The sequence below is a fragment of the Mandrillus leucophaeus genome, unplaced genomic scaffold (genome assembly GCF_000951045.1).
Source record: "Mandrillus leucophaeus isolate KB7577 unplaced genomic scaffold, Mleu.le_1.0 Scaffold1248, whole genome shotgun sequence".
NCBI classification, from domain to species: domain Eukaryota; kingdom Metazoa; phylum Chordata; class Mammalia; order Primates; family Cercopithecidae; genus Mandrillus; species Mandrillus leucophaeus.
Genome location: NW_012100854.1, coordinates 173,701 through 193,422, shown reverse-complemented (window position 1 = coordinate 193,422; position 19,722 = coordinate 173,701). Strand labels below are relative to the sequence as shown.

Below are 19,722 nucleotides of genomic sequence, written 5' to 3'. Positions count from 1 at the left end.
ACCCCACCCTAGGGTCTCATACCCAACAAGCTCCTCTCATCCTCCAAGCCCCAACACGTAAGTTTGTGACCATCCTTCTGAAGATTTCCTAGTTTCCTCCAGAGGCAGCACCCCCTCCTTTGCTTCTGCCCCAGTTTTTTTCCTAATGCTTGTTAGCCACATGGGTGGTGGCAGTCTGCTGCCTGTCTCTTTCCACTGATAGACTGTGAAGCACCCACTTCCACCTAGCCCAGGGCTGGCACTCAGCGGTACTTAGTAGATTCTCACCAAAGGAATGAAACCAGATTTGTCTGTGTTTCACTGGAAGTCTAATGGGGCTAAGAAACAGAAGCACAGCTACAGCAGCAGGTGAGAGCAGCTGATGACTTCTGAGAGGGTCTGAGAAGGTCCACAGAGGGGGATCCTCCTACCCAGCTCTGGAGGCATCTTTCCTAGTCTTTTTCCAAGGCCTTTGTTTAACTCCTTCATTGTTAATGTAGCTGTTCCCATGCCCAGGTCCTTCTCAACAGTAAAATCATCTCTATTCTGCCAAATCTAGTACTCCCTGTGCCGCAGCAGATGTTCTGTATGCATTTAAGAATTTTGACTTGATTTACTTTGCATTTTTGAAGAAAATAGGATGGTACTTATTGCAGAGAAATTTCCTATTTACTTACAGAAGTAAAAGGATTTAATCCTTTTTTCTAAAAAAAAATATATATATATATATATAAAATTAACCTTTCTATTTCAGCTGAAATCGGAAATATTTAGTGTCCAAACACATATATGTTTGAAAAAACAGGTGATTTCTCAACCCAGAAGTCACACAAACATAAACATTTGTGTTAATCAGAAAGAACAGCATTAGTCCAGTTTATGATACAACAAGAATAGAAGATCGTGTAATTTCATATATTTGTTGCCCCAGCAAACACTTACAAAGACCCTAACTGTGTGTCATGCTTTCCATTTTAGGGAAAAAGCCAGTAGGGCTTACAGAGGCAAAGTAAATAACAGAACCAGGATCTTTACCAGGTTTTTCTGACACTAAATCTATTGCTCATCCGTTAAATCAGAGTTATTTGTATGCTCTGTAATAGTGCTTCACATGTTAAATCTGAACTTCCCCAGAACAGGAACATACTTTGTCTCTGGGTCCCCAGTGCCTCTTACAGAGCCGAGAGCTTGATATGCAGTCAGGGGTTGTGAGATGAATGGGTTCATGAATGATTGAATGAAAAGACAAGTACTACCTTTCATGCTTTTAAAAAGCTTCCTTTACCCAGCTGAGAGGTTTCTTTCCATGGAAGAGATATTTTCCCCCAAATAAACCTCAAGTGTGTGTCAATATCGGAATGCAAATGGATCAAAGCCCTTTTTTAAAAAAAAATTCCTACTCTTCCCACAAAGTGAAAAAAGTTCTTTTGTTACCTAAAATATCTGCGCCAGATTGTACAATGCTGTCTCTTAACGCAAGTGCTTATTATTGTGGCTAATTTGGTCACATGTGTTTGAGGGAGAACAATGCCTCAGAAATTTTTTAAAAGCAAAACAGCAATCTGAAGCATTTGTTGTAATGAGATGTAAATTGCCAACATCAGTAGTGGAGCCGACTAAAATTTGCAATGAAGTGATTTTCCCCCCTCTTAAATTAAAAGCACTAGGGGCCCTCCCTGCTCTCCCCGAAGAAAACACATGCTTTTTTGTTCCTCTTCTTTCTGATCCTGTAATGCTAAACATTGCGCTCTATTGATTGATTCATTCCTTCATTCATCTGCCATTTTGCCCACTTCTGTCTGCTTCGTGCCTCAGTGCTAGGCCCTTCCAGAGGCATCAGCAGCCTGCATGGTGGCTTTTGGTAACCCCCATTTTGCAGGCAGGAAAGCTGAGTTGCAGAGAGGGTAAGATGACCTGACTTTAAAGTCATGAGCTGGGATTCACACCCAGGTCTCCTGAAAAGTCCCTTTTAAGATGTACCTTTGGCTGGCTTTTCAAGCTGACCTTCTGTAGACAATATCCTGGAAGGAGGAGGCTGTTGCGGAGAGCTTTTGCCAGGTGTTAAGCAAATGGTGCTGACTGAGAAGTGTAGAAAATAGTTTTTCTTGAGAGCCAAGATCTCAGTATAGTAGCTTCTGTATTTGACAGAAGTTTATCAGTCCCGTAGGAGACCATCGTGAGCCTTGAGGGGACCATCGTGAGCCTTGAGGAGAGTGGGTGGGCTGTGGAGTACAAGGACCTGCTCTGTGCTGGGCCTGTGCTAAGCACTAGGGGCAAAAGCAGAACAGCAGGGCCTCTGTTTCACAGAACCTATGGTTTAGTAGAGACGAACTTAAGCGCACAAGTGTGACTTGTGTGGGAGTGGGTGGAGAGGGAGTGAACGACTATTTACCAAGAACCCACTCTGTACCAGACTCTGACATCATTGTTCCATATAAATATACGAATATATATATACACACACATATAATATATATATATAGTTATCTGATTTAATCCTCAGTCTTGCCAAGTCACTGTTATCTTTCCTTCTTTCAGGTGAGACAACAAGATCAGAGAGGTTAAGCCATTATTTATGTGTACATTATCTCTTGAGGATAGAATGTGAATCAAGCACTGTGCCAGGTGAGCCCTGGTCTCTGACATAAAAAGATACAGTCCTTGGCTGCCCTCAAGCCTCCTCTCTGACATAAAAAGACACTATTTTTGGCTGCCCCCTCCTCCTTTTGTAGGGGAGACAGACATAGAGATGAATGAGCACATCTGATTACTATGGTAGAGTGGGGGCAGAGGGGTGGGGAGAGTCCAAAGGAAGGTGGAGCTCTACTACCCAAGGAAGATCACAAGTCAGCTAAGCAGTAAGTGGAAAACCCTGTACTTAAACCCAGTATTTGGAGCTCTGTCTCCAAATCCCAAGCCAAGGGCTAGAGAGAATTATTTACTAGTCTTTGAGGGGATAGGGCAGCCTCATTGAAGAGATGGCATTTGAGTCAGGCCTTGCATCACTGGTGGAGCTTGTGTAGGTGGACATCTGTAGGGGCAGAATGTTCTGGACAAAAGGAATGGCACAAGCAAAGACTAGGAGGCAGGAAAGAATGGTATATGTGTGGAGAGGATTAGGCCAGCCACTTTGCCTGGAATGGAATCTGACTGTGGGAGGGGACCAACAGGATGGAGCCAGAGAGGTGACTCTCTCAACCCCTGCTCCCTCTGATGTCCCTTAGCTGTCCCTCTGTAGACAGTGTGATAGCAGAGCTCTTTATCTGGAACTGTGCCATCTGAATTGTCCATTCTAACTAGATGCTTCTGATTTCTAATTAACAGCCCTGATTTCTACTTCTCGGACTCCAAGAAAGGTTACAGACATTCAGAACAGCTTCCCACCTGCCCATGCCTCTACCCTCAAGCACCTCTGCTCAGCAGCAGGACTTTACTTCAGAATCTTTGTCACAGCCCATTAAAGTCCCTCTCTTCCTCCCCTCTCATGTCATGAAGAATTTACTAAGAGCCTGTCATGTACCAGCACTTCCCTAGGCTCCAAGATGCTAAAGGGAGTAAAGCTTTGCTATTGAAGAGCTTTATAGTCTAATGTTGAAAACTGACAGGCAGACGATTGCAAACATAATTTGCTAAAAGTAGTCACAATGTAGAGACCCCCCTACCTGGGAGTGATGACAGTCAAGCCTCACAAAGGAGACACCTGAGCTATGTCCTAAAGTCTACCTGGGCGCTTGGCAGACAGATGAGGTAGTGTTCAAGGCCAAGACAACAGCACAGACACCTGGAACAACATAATATTTGGGGTACCTGAGCAGAGGTGAATATTGGTGGGGGAGGTGAGAAATAACCCTAGAGGTAAGGAGGCTGGTTGTTCTGGGCCTTATGGAAGCCATGGTGTGGGACTTAATTTTGAGGGTGGTGGGCAGCCTAAGCAAGGAAAGACAGGGTCATGTGGAAGATCCCTTTGATGGCCTTTATAGAGATGGATGGGAGAGAATCAACTGAAGTCACGGCTATACTGGATTCATTCTGTTGTCCAGCCTCTCATGGAAGGAAAAGGAGGCTTTAGAGGAAGGGCACGTTCTTGCTAAAGATGACTGTGAGTGCGTGGCTTTCATGGACCTCCTCTTTTCAGCCTATTATTTTTTTTCTGTTGGCTGAAGGTCAGACCTGGAAGAGATTTCACACACTAACTCAGCCATGTGCTTTAGGGGAAATTTAAGTAATTACCTCTTCCCAGATCTGAGAAAAGATCAAATGTCCCACTTGAATTTGTTTGTGTCTCAAAAATTTAACCTGTGATCCCACACAGAGAGAAGAAACTTTGGTATTTGCTTCTGAAACTTTAGAATTACTCATTCATTGTCGTCATTGTTTTATTTACTTAGCAAACATTTAGGGAGTGCCTACTCAGCCCTTGAATAGGTCCTGCACATCTTATTGGGAGGTGCTGTCAGAATGATTACGATGCTATTGGTCCTTTGCTCTGCCAACTTCTGTATCTGTAATTTACTCACCTGTGGTCACACAATTAAAATATAGCATAGCCAGGAATGGGACCTGAAATCTCTACCAGAAGGAGTCAAGCTCTTTTATTTGCACTGTTCTGCTCCCCAGTCATCTTGCATTCAGCTTTGTGCAAGTTTCATTTTAAATCTTAGGGTACTACAGAGATTTCATCTTTCAGTTAGCAGCTGCCAGCAATTCAGGATTGATATTCTCTCCTGAGAAGCTGTATCATGAGGAATTTTAGTAACAAATTCACCAGAACCTTCACTGCCACCAACCAAAGTCTAGGATATGTCAACTGAACCCAGAGTTGCAAGCAGATTGTTACAAAGGGCTTTAATATATAAAGAGCTTTGTACCCAGTTTTCCACATGGCTAGGATAAGAGAAGGCTGGTCTGTGAGTTCATCTGTTACCTAAGTTAACATGCACGGCCAGAGGGAGCTGCTGTGGCAGCAGCCAAATCTCTGATCTCAGTCAACTCCTGAAATGTTTGCATGGGGAGAATTTCCAGCATGTTAAATTATGTTGGCCTTTGAAGTTGTTCTCCCACAAAAGTTAATCAAGTCATTTGGCCTTATTTACCCATTTTCATCCTGTTTCTCTGCCCTTTAGTAATCAACACACAATAGGTGATTTTTAAAAACAGTCCATTTTTAAAAGCTAATGGAGAAAAAATAACCCCTTTAGAAACTATCACCATTTATCTAGCTTCCTTTCGCTGTTTAAACTGCATGTAATTTGTGCTGATTGCATTAAAATAAAAATCAGAGTAGCTGCTGGATCAGGCAATCAGGGGCTTAATGTGTATTGTGTTTTAATTTCTTGGTTCAAATGCTCCTGTCTAGATACTAGGTCTTGGGGAGGGGGAGGCCTTCACATTTTTGCCCACACTTTCCTAAGCTCCCTTCTTCTGTTACGGCCTTCTCCACTGTAAGATACTGAGGTGAGGATTTTGGCAAAGACACGATTTGCATATTCCAGTAATTGCCACCCCTTCTTCTCCAACCCAGCCTTAACAGAACCTCTTTCCTGTGCAGGAAGTTGAATCCCTGCCTTTCCATTTAGACAATGGCAGCCTGGAAGAGTGCTTCTCATTCAAACTTGATTACAGTCTAGTCCACTCTTGTCTTCCAGTTTTCCACCTTTTCCCTTGTGACATTCATGCCTCATATTATTTTCAAGTCTGGGTTTAAGTGTAGTTCAATGGACAAAAATAAGCTAGGATATTTTTGTGCCACTGTGTGCTGATAGATGCCTAGTTAAAAATATTTGCCTTTTATTTTCCTTGGAGTTCTAGACAGATTTCTTTTCTTAACTGCCTAGGTCCCGCCATTGATCTGGAAAAAGTAAAGTCAGAATGTCTCGAGCCCGAGCCGGAGTTACGGAGCACTTTCAGTGAGGAAGCAAATACGTCGTCCTATTACCCCGCTCCTGCGCCTGTCATGGACAAGTATATCCTAGACAATGGCAAGGTAGTGTTTTAAGCTCAATATCCATTCCCTGCAAGTGTTTGTTAGTCAGAGTAAAGGTGGAGAGTATGGTGGGAGCTTTCCAAATCACAGCTTGACTGGTTGGCCTCCTGGCCTAGCCCTGAATGACTGTTTCTGGAATTTGTATATTATAAGTAGCGTAGCTTTGCTGGGGCGTTTTCTCTTCCTTCTTCCTTTTTTTTCTTTCTTTTTTTTTTTAAATATTGAGCCAAAGCAACTATAAAAGTAAATTGACATTTTAAAATAGCTTACTAGTGAGAAAGATATTTCTTAACTCCCATGAGAGTTTGATGAAACTTGTCCCACCTTCCTATGAAACCAGATGCCTAAAATTTATAAGGTGAGCTGGAAATGAAGTATCTGATTTACAGATAACAACTCAATTTGTATTCATTCACCACTTAGAAAGTATCTGTATGTTCTAAACCCTGTGCTAGATAACAGGAATACAGGGATGAATAAGACATACTCCCTTATCCCTAAGCCTCCTTCAAGCTGTGTATGCAGCAGTGGTTAGCCCACAGTCCTAGGACCACAGAGAACTCCTCAGAGTTATTTATATGACGTTGAAAACAAATCATGAACAAAAACTTAAGCACTATTAGTAATGGAATCGCTTTTGAAAAATCTTAAAGCCACATGATGATATATACCAGCAGGGCAGGGGAGGAAACTTTTCTGACATTCTTCTAACATTCAGTTGAACTGATCTTTAAAGAAGTATATCAGAGCCCTTTGTGTAGGCACTGGTGAAATTCAGCTTTAGTGTTTTGTTCTCTGCCACTGTGGCATGCATTACAGACATCGCCTCTCATGCTCCTTAACGCGTCATGTGTTGGTTCATTTTTCTTGCCTCATGCTTCAAAAGGTCTCTGTTTATTTAGTATCATTCTCTGGTAGGTTGATGAGAAAGAAAAATTTGTTTTATTTGGGTTTGTCCAGATATGTCTCTGCAACTGGCCAACCTGAGCCAAAGCAAATATTGTCAAGCTGAGGAAATGAAACGTATTAGTTTTCAGGGCTCTCTTGGATGTGCTGTCATTCCCTGCATCTCCCACTGCGCGCTTCCTCCCCTGCAGAGGTCCATTCTGCCTTGCCTTGCTCCCTTCAACAGGCTTGAAACATCAGCTTTGCAGAGGAGAGGTGGCATGACAGGTTGGAAGTCGGCAGCCTGGAGCCAGAGTTCTTAGTATAGCTCTACATCTATCCTACCTGTGTGACCTTGCAAAGGTCCTTCACTTCTCTGGGTCTCAGCATCCTTATCTGTGAAAGATGGGATCGGATTGATGCTCTCCAAAGGCCTTTCTGATTCAAACTGTGTATCTAAGTTTGGTGAACCTTCCCCAGTCAAAGATAAAAGTTAGGACTATACTAGGTTTGTTGATTTCTTTTTAGTCATGAACACATTGTGGAGTGACTAGAGAGTTTTTCTTAAAGTAGCTTCCAAGAGAAATCTATTTCTCCCTTGCCTTGAAGGCTGATGGATAGTTTCAGAGCAGTTTAGGGGGCCTCTTTTGCAAAGATAGCATTCTTCTCCCAGAAAACGAGTCTCTCAAACCTCATTTAATATTTTAACACATGAGTTGAACAGCAAATCTTGAAAATGCCTATTTTGTTTTTTCATTGGTTTTTGCAAACGTGTTGCTATAAGACTAACCTGGTTTTTGTTTGCACCTAATTGGTAGTCAGGCAGAGAGAGTTTTAAACGCAGAGGAAAGGAAGTGGACACACTGGAAATGATGGCAGCTTCCCAGAAAAGCATCTCCCACATCCCCCAAGTAGCCCTCATTGTTCTTGGCTCTGCTGTCTTCTCTAACCCTTCCTTCTGTCTGCACAATCAGAGGCCTTAATCTCTGCAAGGCTTAGAGCACTGGAATGGGATACATTTCCTAGTAGGAAATGATTTTTGTCCTATAAAACTTTTCACATAAATATATTCTGATCAGGTTCCCTCCTACCAGATGCCATATTTTTAATAACCTCTTTGACACATAACACTAAAACTTTGGTCGAATAGTATACTGTGGTTTACATGAATCGGGCTTGCCACACAAATTTCTGATTTGGGTAAAGTGCATTGTGTTTCTTTGTCTAAAATGTTTTATTTCAAAAACTCATTGAATCATAAAGCTGCAAAGACCATTAAATTTTAAATAACCTAATTTATATGTAGTATGGATAGGGAAACATATCCAGAGAAGGGACTCCTCTACAATTAAATAACAGGTTAGAGGCAGGCAGGAACTGAAAGCCAGACCTCCTGGTTCCCAGGCCAGTGTTCTCACCAGTCTGTTCTGCTACATCCCTGAAAGCTGACCATTGCTCCAGGTGACCTTGAGCCTTGCTAACCTCAGGGGCCCTTGTCTTAGATGCCCCAGTATATACCTGTGATTGGTCATAGTGAAGCCCGTTTCTTTCTGTGCTCTAAAGTTGGCCTTGTACTTGAGTGAATGTCAGAAAATATTTTCATCTCCAAGGAACAGCAGCTCATCAGAAGTGAAAAAGAGTTCCATAAAGACATTAAATATGCCCATGACTTTTTACTGCTTTGTGTACAGACTAGCCCGTATCACTTTGTAGGGGACAGAAGAGGCAAAGCCTTGACCCTCCCCACTGACATGTACTGTGAAGGACTGAATCAGGTGGCAAAGGCTCTAAGTGGGCTAGAAATTCAGAAAGAATAGAACTTAGCCCTGCGGTAACTAAGGAGTGTTTCCTGAATTTTAGACTGGGGCTTGAAAGATTAGCAGGCTTAAGAAAACGTAGGGAAAACATTCATTCCTGGGCAAGAGAATGGCAGGAGCAGAAACCTGGGGAGGGGAAAGGGGGTAAAGGATGTAACAGTTGCTGTCCTCCTGACGCTTTACATATCTTTTCTCATTTCACCCTCTCAGCAACTCTGAGGTAGCAATGATCTGCTGACTGTATAGATGAGAAAAGTAAGGCTCAGAAAAGTAAAGTGGCCCAAGTTAACCAGCAAGCAGGTAGAAGAGCTGAGATTTACACCCAGGCTGGCCACTCCAGCACCCATCCTCTTGATGTTACAGCACACTGGAAGTAGCAGGAAATGAACAAGTTCAGGAATTTTGTAGTATAGATGGACTATATAGATGAATATAGTAGGGGAATGAAGTAGTAGTAAACAGAATGGATTCTAATGGGCCTTCAAAGCCAGACTAAGGAAGTTGGATTAACTATGATAGGAAACGGGGAGCCATTCAGAATTCCAGAGGATTTACATAAAAACACAGTTGAAAGACCACAGAAGTCATCTAGTCAAACAAGGAAGGAGATGTTTTAGGGAACTTGATCTGTCGTGATTATAGGATGGGCAGGTTGAAGGGGGCAAGGACTGGAGGCAAAGGCCAATCCGTGGCTGTTTTCCTGGTTTCCCTGTCTGCAGTGGTGAACTGCACTGGAAGTTAGTGTGGGAAATAGCCAGGCAGATACAGATAAAACTCAAAAGGAAAACTAACTGAACATTGATGTGTTAGGTCTGCTGTCTTTGATCTATATCAGCACCACCTTGGTGGCAGCAAGGAAGACAGGGAGAGCAGAGGCTTCAGGATTTGGGTTTGAATCTTGATTCCAAAATTGACTGTGTACCTTAGGAAAAGTTACATAGTCCCTCTGAATCTCTGTTTACGTCTGTAAAATGGGAAAATAATTTCTACCTATTTTCATCTCTTAAGGTCATTATGAAGAATAAATAAATTGAATGTACAATACCTGGTTCATTATAAGTACTCAAAAATACTAGTACCCCTTTTCTCTTGTAGAACTTTGGCTAAAAGGACTTTCATCTCCCTTTCAAGAATAACAAATTAAAAGATCACAGGAAAGCAAGGCCCAGAGGGTCGGGGTGGGATAGAGGGGAAGCAGAGATTTTTGAAAAATCTGAAGTTGGCATCCATCTCTATGATTTTCTGATTCAGAATTTAATGTAATTCAAAGTTCCTTGTTTTTCTCCTGTCTCAGGAAGCTTGTGTGGGTGGCTTCAAGTGTCATCAAGGGAAGTGATGCAGGGTCCAGCAGGGAGCAGCAGGGAACTTGTCCTCAGCATGCCCAGTCTGGCACACAGACTGCCCACCTGCAGTTCGAACTGCGGAGGAAAGGCCACACTTGACCTTGGTGTCCGTGTTGCCTAGCCAGCAGCCAGGTAGCACATCTCGCTCCAAGGCTGCTTATCTCCCCTGAGCGGATGAACAGCTTTGCAGCACTGAAGTTTACAGCACAGAGAGGCCAGGTGGAGCTAGTTATCTGATTGCCTGCAGCAGTCTGATCTTCTGAGCAGAAGGAGGTGAAGTCAGACGTGCAGGTAGATTGTTGACTTACATTCATGGGTGGGTTGTGTTGCTATTTTTTTTTTTTCTTCTTGATGGTTGGAAAATTTCAGTAATTGGTAAAGGAAGAAGCTTTGCTGGCTGACCTGACTGCCTAACTGTGTACTCGCCTTCCTTCCCAAGCCAAGCTCCAGTAGTAGAAAGATCTTTAATTGTTTTTTGAACAATTGGTCTTGCTGGTCTACCATTAGTTGGGTATGCATCCAGTGTCTTAGAGCAGGACCTCTCCAGAGATGTCTCTGACCCTGTGACATTGGCAACCTGCAGGCCTTTCTGAAAACAAGGACCTTTGGCAGATCCTTCTCATGCCCCTTAGAAAGTTTAGCTCGTTAGCAGCTGCCGCCCAGGGTCCCGACAGAGACCATTTCCTCCCTTCACAGACACAGCAGAAGCACAACGTAAATGGCAATGTCAAAGCAAACACTGTTTTTTTAATGATGAATGTTAGTATATGACTTGTGAGATCTAAATTTTATACTAATTTTTTTTTTTTTAGATTTACTAAAGGTGCAGGAAGGGAGAACAAATTAAAATCTTGTAGCTTATTGCTGGAACATTCTGTGTCTTATTGGCTCTGCACTGAAACTTGTAGGGAGCGTAAGACTGTGTTTTGTTCTTTGTGCCGTCGGAATCAAACTGCGTACCTTGTGGTTGTGTTTAAAATCATAGGTGTTTTGAGCCAGAAGGAACTTTGAGATGAAATCCAGCTCTACCACTTCATAGGTAGGGAAATGAAGCTCAGAGGTGGGAAAGGACTGGCACAGCCCTACTCCAGTTGGCAGGGCAGCTGCTCTCCTTACTTGAGCTGGCAGAGGTTTTCACACTTAGCCATACATTGGAATTATTTAGGCCACACCCAGCCCAAATAAATCAGACTCTCTAGGAGTGGGACCCAGGAACTGGTGATTTTTCTTTTTTTTTTTTTTTTTTTTGAAACGGAGTCTCACTCTCTCCCAGGCTGGAGTGCAGTGACGCAGATCTCAGCTCACTGCAACCTCTTCCTCCCAGGTTCAAGTGATTCTCTTGCCTCAGCCTCCCAAACAGCTGGGACTACAGGTGCGTGCCACCACGCCTGGCTAAGTTTTTGTATTTTTAGTAGAGACAAGAGTTTTACCATGTTAGCCAGAATGGTCCCAATCTCCTGACCTCGTGATCCGCCCACCTCGACCTCCCAAAATGCTGGGATTACAGGTGTGAGCCACGGCAGCCGGCTGGCACTGGTGATTTTTACAGCTCCCTAGGTGACCCCTGTGTGCAGCCAAGGTTGAGAACCACCATGCTAGGAAGGTTTATGTCCCAGAATACTCACATTAAAGGAAGGTGGAACTTTCCATAGTGTAACACAGAAAGAAATTACACATGTGTGTCCTGAGATTTGGTCAGGCTCCGAGCAGCCTCGCGATAACCTAAGTATAGTGTAGAATCTCAACTCTGCCACTTACTAGTTGAATGATGTTCAGCAAGTCACTCTACCTTTCTGAACCTGGTGTTTCCATCTGAAAGGAAAATGGTGTTATAATGCCTTCTATCCACAATTGCCATGAAGATTTGAGATAGCAAATATAAAGCACTAGAATGAGGCCTGGCACACTACAGGAATTCAGTCGATGATAGCTATTCTGATTACCCTTAAAGAGAGTTAATTTCGTATTTGTGACATGAATCTCTTACAGTTGTGCAGCAATGCTTTTTAAAGGACAAGAGAAGCCTCCCACTGCCCTCCTGTCGGACTAAACAGGTGCTGGTGTTCTTATTCCTCTCAGGTCCATCTGGGAAGCGGGATTTGGGTTGATGAGGAGAAATGGCACCAGCTACAAGTAACCCAAGGAGATTCCAAGTACACGAAGAACTTGGCAGTTATGATTTGGGGAACAGATGTTCTGAAAAACAGAAGCGTCACAGGAGTCGCCACAAAAAAAAAGAAAGATGCAGTCCCTAAACCACCCCTCTCACCTCACAAACTAAGCATCGTCAGAGGTAGGTCACTGAGTGGAAACACAATGACTCTGTCAAGAATGTGTTAGGCATAATTCAATTCAATGATGACTTATGAAGCCTCTGCATGCCAGACCCTGGGCTGAGCCCGGGGATACCAAGCAGATGTCCCAGAGGAGCTCACATTTACCAGGGCAGATGAGCTGTGGACACAAGTATGATTATATGCCACAAGGAATTAGCATGAGAAAGGGACAGATGGCATGCTAAAGGAGTTCTCAGGTTGGGAGAATACCCTTAGCTGGAAAATCAGGGAAGAATTCCTGGGGACCGGGGTCACTGAACTGAGCCTTGAAGGATACAGCAGACAAGGAGACACAGATATGTATGGTGAGATATTGCACTTCTGGAGGCAGAAGCATCTTGAACAAAGGCATGGAGATGGGAAGGGAATGCTGCTGTGTACCCAGAGCAGGAAAGGTCAAGGCTAGGGGACGCAGTTCTTGGTGGTTCTAGCATTGTGCCTGGAGCAGTTAAAGAGATGAAGACTAGCTGGTAGTCACTACATTCAGCTTCCTTTCTGGTATTTGGGACAGGTTGGAGGGCAGGCAAAGAGACAGGGAGTCATTTGTCTCCCTAAAGATAGGGCTGTATCCTGGACTCTGGAATTTTCTCTTCCTCCCTCCCTTTCCCCTTTTCCTTCTTTCCTTTCCTTTTTTCCTTCCTTCCTTCCTCCTTTTTCCTTCCTTCCTTTCCTCCTTCCTCCTCTGCTTTCTCTCCTTCCTCCTCTCTTCTTTGTCCTCTTTGTTTTTTCTTTCCTCCCTCTCTCCCACCCTCTCTCCATCCATCCATTCTTTGCCAGGCCCTCTACCGGGTATTGAGGACACAAAGAGGGATAAGACACAGCCTCCATCTGCAAGGAGTTCATAGTCTCACAGGGAAGATAAACACAAAAACAACTAGTTACCCTACAGAAAACACAAACTATAGAAACAAACAATGGTATAGAGGGAGCAAAGAGAATACAGTAGTTGCTAATTATTTTAGGCACTTACTGTGTTTCAGGATTTGGGGGTTTTTGTTAAATGGTTCTCTTTTAAAAAACACTTTTATATATGTTAACTCATTATCCTCATAACAACCCTACTGTTGGCTACTATTATAATTCCTGTTTTACAGACAAGGAAACTGAGACACAGAAATGTTGAGTAACTTGACCAGGTTATACAGCTAGTGGTAGGAAAGCCAGGAACCCGAGCCAGCAGGCTGTCTTCAGAATCTGTGCTCCTAACCACTGACCAGTGTCCAGCTCTGCCATGTTTTCATAAAGAAAGTAAGACTCAGTCAGTCAACACGTGTTTTCAGCAGACCCTGGGGGCAGACAACAAATACGTCTAGGAACAAGCTCGATAATTTCAGGTACTGTGAGCTTGCTCATATGATGTGTATAGGACAGAGAGGGCTACATTCACTGGGGTAGTTGGAGAAGGTTTGTTTAAGGAGGTGACATTTGAGCTGCAATCTGGATGTGGAAGAAGCATCTTTGTAATGAACTGAAGGGTGGCAAATCAGGCAGAATAAGCAGCAGGTATGAAGGCCGGCGTGCTCCGGGTGTGAAGAAGCCCCATGTGGCTGGGATGCAGAAGAGAGAGTGAGCTCAGGGAGGTGGGCGAGAGCCTGTCTCGTAGGGCTGGGAGGGCCACAGTAAGCAGCTTGGATTTGCTAGAGTAGAAGGGCAGTGGAGGTCTTCCAATCACGGAGTGACCACAGGAGAGATGAGTTACAAAGTTGATGCACTGCTCTCGGTGGGAGATGCTGCTGCCATAGACTAAGGGCACAGCAGTGGAGGTGGAGAAATAGGCCCAGGTTTAGGGTGTATTTTGGAGTTCAAGATGGCAGGACATAGGGTAAGCAACCAGCCTGAGGTAAAAGCTGTAAGGTTTCAGAGCCTAGATTCAAACACACACCCACCGACTCTGGTCTGGGGCTTGTTCTGCTGTAACGTAGCTGCCTCCCTTGCCTGGCTGGCTCTGGATTAATTGATTTAGGCAGCCGCTTATTTTTGGATAATCAGAGGTAACCTTTCATCTGGCTGTTGTCTGAGATGGTAAAGCCTGATTTGGGAGGTCACCCTGAGAAAAAGGCCATCCTGGAGGTGCAGCCCTGCTCTGCCCTGCCTGGTAGGTGACCGACCTCTGATTCTGCTATGCTTGTTAGAACGTGACTCAGGAGGTCCTGGGTGCCTTCAGATAACTGCCTGTTCCTGCCATTATTAGTTTGCATAAAATCATCTGCTGTGTGTCTCCCTCACGGATCTGGGGACTGTGTCTGATTCATCTCTGTAGCCTCATTGCCAAACATAGTGTCTGGCACATAGTAGGCACTTAGTAAATGAAGGTTGAACAGAAGAAACACTGAGACCCACAAGCTGATCCCCTGACCAAATTTGGTGTGATTTCTTGTAAATCACTTTCTCTATATGTTTCGGATTTCTTAGCTGAAAACTAAGCTGAAACTGTCTTGCCTCTTAAGATAGTCAGGGCAGCCTAGGATTGTAGCAGTGCAGCAGTGTAGAAGAACACATCTCAGCCATGTGGCTTGGGCCATTACACACTCCTTAGCTTCAACCCCAGCTGGGACTCAGCATCATCTGCCAAGTTGTTTGAGTTTCCCTCCCTGATCTACTGCCTCATTTTCCAAGCGTTTTTAAAAATTTTTTACTTTTTCCAAATACGATAGTTCACATCTATCAAAGAGATAGGCCTTGTCTCTTCTTTCACAGAGGAAAGTAAAGGAATTTCCACAGTTTTGAAGCATCACACCTACAGATTAACTATGTCCTCCATTTTCCTGTCTCCTGTCCCAAAAGAGTTCCTTATTTGGGGCTGGTAATTCTCTCCATCTGGTCTCTGGATTTTAATCCACCTTCCTTCCTAAGTACCTTGTTCCTTCAGTTATGTTCCTGCTCTACTGTTTCCTTCCCAGCATTGTATAAATATATTTGATCACTCATTTCTTACAAAAGCAAAGAAATCCTCCTTGAAGGGCACTCTGTCACCCAGCTGCTGTCATATCTCCCTTCTTTCACATCCAGGCTCCTGGAAAGACTGGCTACACCCGCTGTCTGTGTTCCCTGTTAATGCCCTTGCCATTTGCCTTCCCCTCCCAGCCTTCTGCTTAATGTGTTTTCACCAAGGTCCCTAGTGACTTCCTCATCACTAAATCGTTGTGTGTTTCTCACACTCTCACTGGCACCGTTTGACACGACCATTCCTCCTTCACTGAGAAACCTGTTCTGCACACTGGGGATTTCTTCCCACCTCTCTGGTTTCTCAGTCTCCTTGATAGGCCCTCTCCTCTGTGTCCAGCCACCTTCTCTCTAGTCCTACCAAGCATTCCTCAGCTTCTCTCTTCACTTCCTATTGTTCCCATTGCCTTCATGTGCCCTTGGCTCTGGGTTGAAATCCGTACTCCTCATCTGTTACAGATAATCTGCCTTTGGGCCTAGTGATCTGCCTTTGGGACGCCTCTGACCTCATCTTGTACCACACTTCCCATTTGCCACCATGCTGCAGCACTGGAGGCCTTCTTCCAGGTCCTTTCTGTTCCTACTCGCTTGCTCCTGATCTGCATGCCCTCCCTCCCTGTCACTGAGAGAGGCCTCCCCAGCCACTCAGTCTAAAGTAGCCTCTCCATTGCTGTCTGTCACATCACGTGCTTTAAGTCTCTGCATAGCATTCCTATTTACTTTTATTACTTGATGATTTTCTTTCTTCTCCCACTTCCATTAGAATTAAACTTTATCAGCATCTTGTTCAGGGCTAGCCTATAGTAAGCGCTCAATAAATATTTGTTGATTCAATGGATGATGACTCCCAAATGTGTATTTGACTCAATTCACACTTCTGATTTCTTGATCTATGTATCAAAGTGCCCACTGGTTATCTCTTCACAGATGTCCACATGGCATTGGCAAAACTGCACTGCTCACTTCTCTTTCTTTCTTCCTCTCCTTCTCTGTGAAGCCTTCGCCTCTTCTGTGTTCCCTGTCTTGGTGAGTAGTACCACCAGCCAGGCACCCAGGCCTCATCCTTGACTCCTCCACATCCCTCACTACCCATCTGTTTGGCCCCAAATCTCTCTTAAACCACTGCTGATCCACTCCCCCATTTTCTAAGCCATTTTAAAGTGTCTCTCCTTTTTCCAAATATGGAGAGAACCATCTGTATCTCTCCATAGTTACTGCCCTTCTCATAGCCCACACTCATTTCTCCCCTCCATTACTCTGGCAGCTTCCAGACTCCTCTCTCCATTATGTAACCAGAGCAATCTTCAGAAACCAGATATCCCTTGACCACCACCCAGTCACAGCCTGTTCAGAATGTTCATTATTAAAGAGTAAGCTTCTTAACATGCCAGAAAAGCGCCTTTGTAATCTGGTTCCTGGCTGTATCTCCAGTATTATTTTTCAGCAGTATTCCCCCTGCACTCTAAGTTATTACCATGGTGAACTGCTGTATTCCCTGAGCAAGCCTTGTTCCCCGTCACCTTGGGGAATTTGCAGATACTTTTCCGGATGCCTGCAACACAGGTTACACTACCTACCTTCCATCTGTGCTGCCTTGCCTGGCTAACTGCTGCTTACCATCCAGATCTGCTTAGGTGAGCCTTCCTTCAGGAAATCATCTCTGACCTTTTAGGGTGGGTCGATGCTTCTGTCATTCATCTCAGAGCACCCAGTGCCTACCTCAGTTCTCTTACTGTATCTTTGCCTCCTAGGGACCTTGTCTAACCCTTATTGCCTATAAATGCTTGCTATGTACATGAATGAGAAGGAAATTGACTTGCCCAAGGCCATACGTCTGATTAGAGACAGCCAAGCTGAACTGGGTTTTCAGGCTACCTACTGTCGCCAGAGTTTTCTTGTATTACTGAAATATAATGTTGATTTTTTTTTTTTTTTTTTTTACTAGACAGGCAGGTTTGACGTCTGTCTCCTATCCCACGATATAACCACTGTTTTTAGCCTAATTATTTGAGCTATTCCAGATTGCATTTGGCTGGTTCTTCCTATGCAAGCTGTCTGCTGGATTGAGATTGTTTGTATTTATTTTGTCTGATTTTATCACATGTAGTCACATTTGCCATATAGAAAAATAGAAAAGCCTTTATGCTCACAGAGTTGGTGAGGATTTCTTCTTTTCCTTGATTTTAAAATAATTCCTTACCTGATAGCAGAGGGATGGGGCAAACATTGATGCTGCTTTGGAAAGATAAAAGCAGGAGAACTGAAGCAGAGTCTTGCTCTAATGACAAGCTCCAGAATGACAGTTAAACCTATTAAGGTCAAATGACCTTTTGTGGAGTGTCTGAGTTTTCTAAATGAGCCTCAGCATTGCGTTCTGGTTAATTTTTATAACTTTTTTAATAGGACACATTAGCACTGTTATAAACCTTGTTAATTAAGCAATAATCTCAAATGCTTCCTCGCAGAGGGAGACATTCCCAGCAACTGCAGGTGATTAATATCTAGAGTCTAACGAAAGCCTTTTAATCAACCTGAGAAGCTGTTCGTTCAGTGCTGTTACCCACAGGAAATGAGAATGATTGAAATTCTATGGGGGCTCCTCCGAAAGCCTTCTTCCATTTGCACCTTTCTCCTTCTACCTCTTCCCTGATTAGTGCTAGGGGCTCCAAGGGCCACCACGCCCACTGTCCTGCCTTCTCCTTCTGTCTCTTTTGCCACTTTACCTGCCATTATTACCTTGCAGACAATTAGAGACTTCAAGCTGGGGGAATCTTCTTAGATTCTCTGGTTTGACATGCTACTTTTGTAGATAGTGAAACAGACCCAGAGAAGTGCCCCCTAGAGGTTGCACAGCATCTAGGGTTAGAATCAGATATGAATATCTCAACTTCTAAGCAGTTCTCATCACAGTTTGTCTCCCTCATTTGGTTCAGGTTCCAACAAAGTCGCTCTGGGTGTTTGTTTTCTCCTGGCCTAGGGGTACAGAGGGACTGCCTGAGTGTCCCACTCTGTTGGGGGAGACAATGTGGTTACAGTTTTATTAGATTGTGATTCATGCTTTGACAGAAAAACCCAGACAGGTGTGGGAGCACAGAGTTCTAGGTAGAATGGGGTCTCCTAATTCAGTCTGATACCAGGTTTCAAGAAGGCTGAATCTGGAAGAATGAGTAGAGCTTAGGCAGGTGAAGGGTAAGGACTTAAGCAGAGATGAGCAGAGTCAATGACAGGTGGAATAGGTTGAAAAGGATGATGAATATAGCAGAGGTGGGACTGGAGAGACAGGGCCTCCTACCTTCTTGTCTCTCAGTCCTTATGGAAAGGACTGAGATGAAAGACAAGATGAAGTGAGGATTAGTCAGGGTTGGGAGTAGTCAGGAAGTGACGGGTAGAGGTCAATTAAAAGCTTTTAAAGGCTTCTCTGTACAAAACCCTTCTCGGTGGAAAGAAAAGGGTGCCTCAGAAAAAGAACGCTTATGGGAGGTGCACCTGCCGCATGGATGGCAACAGGAGGCAGACTGGCTGGCTCTGTGCCCAGGGAAGGGCTCAGCGTATGGGGAGGTAGCGGTGGATTCTGCCCTATACCTACTCCCTTTCTCCAGGGCTCGGGCTTCTCATATGTTAGTGGAGAGGTTAGCACAAGTTAGTCATCACGATCCCTTCTAGTATTGACATTCTGCATCTCTGAGACAATTACCTGTTCTGAGCTGGTTTGCTAATGACAAGATTTTGCTTGTTCTCCATAGCAATTCCTCAAGGTTGGATTGCCATTCTGTTTAGTTGAGAGAACTCAGGCTCAAAGAGTCCCCAGGGGGTTTGCCCATTATTACACACTCCCATGGTACATTCACCACCCACACCCTAGTCCTCTTCTGTCCACAATATTTGTATTCCCTTAGGTTTCCCTGGAAAAGCATTTCTTCAGTCATTTCACATATATTTATTTAAGCTTGCCCCTGTGCCAAACACTGTGTTAGGCCCTAGGAATTAATAGTTGTAAATACATAAAATACTCAGAACAACCCCATACAGGTATAGTATTCTTCACAGCTTGAAAAAGGCAACATGTTTATCCCACATGCCTCATGGCAGCATTAAAAAAAAAAATGCTCTGTAGTTTGTTATCCTTACTTATGAGGTGAGGAATCTAGGGCAATGATTTGCACCAGGTCCCCAGGCTAGGCAGTCAGTTGAAATCAGGCTCCAGCCAGACCTTGTCTGGAGCTGGCTTTTTGCTTTATCACAGCAAACGGTGGACTCAGTAAGAGAGTGGCCGTACTGAGCCTCATTAGTAATCACAGCAGTGAGACACTACTTCACACCCACCAGGTTGTCAGAACCTTAATAATGTGACAATGTCAAGTACTATTAAAATGGGGCAACCAGTACTACTTGCATACACTGTTGCTAGGAGTGCCAGTCAGCACAATCACTTTGGA

The 19,722-nt window shown here is 44.0% G+C and overlaps 2 protein-coding genes across 2 annotated transcripts in view; both read left to right on the top strand.

Moving 5' to 3' along the window:
- The window catches only part of LOC105533368 (cytosolic carboxypeptidase 6-like), a 673,407-nt gene that overhangs the window by 506,853 nt on the left and 146,832 nt on the right, over positions 1 to 19,722 (top strand).
- BEND5 (BEN domain containing 5) overlaps positions 1 to 19,722 on the top strand; it is a 33,828-nt gene that overhangs the window by 12,860 nt on the left and 1,246 nt on the right. Inside the window, exons 3-4 of the mRNA XM_011971790.1 lie at positions 5,814 to 5,962; positions 12,087 to 12,300. Of these exons, the coding sequence (XP_011827180.1) occupies positions 5,814 to 5,962; positions 12,087 to 12,300 (363 nt within the window). The remainder of the gene's footprint in view (positions 1 to 5,813; positions 5,963 to 12,086; positions 12,301 to 19,722) is intronic.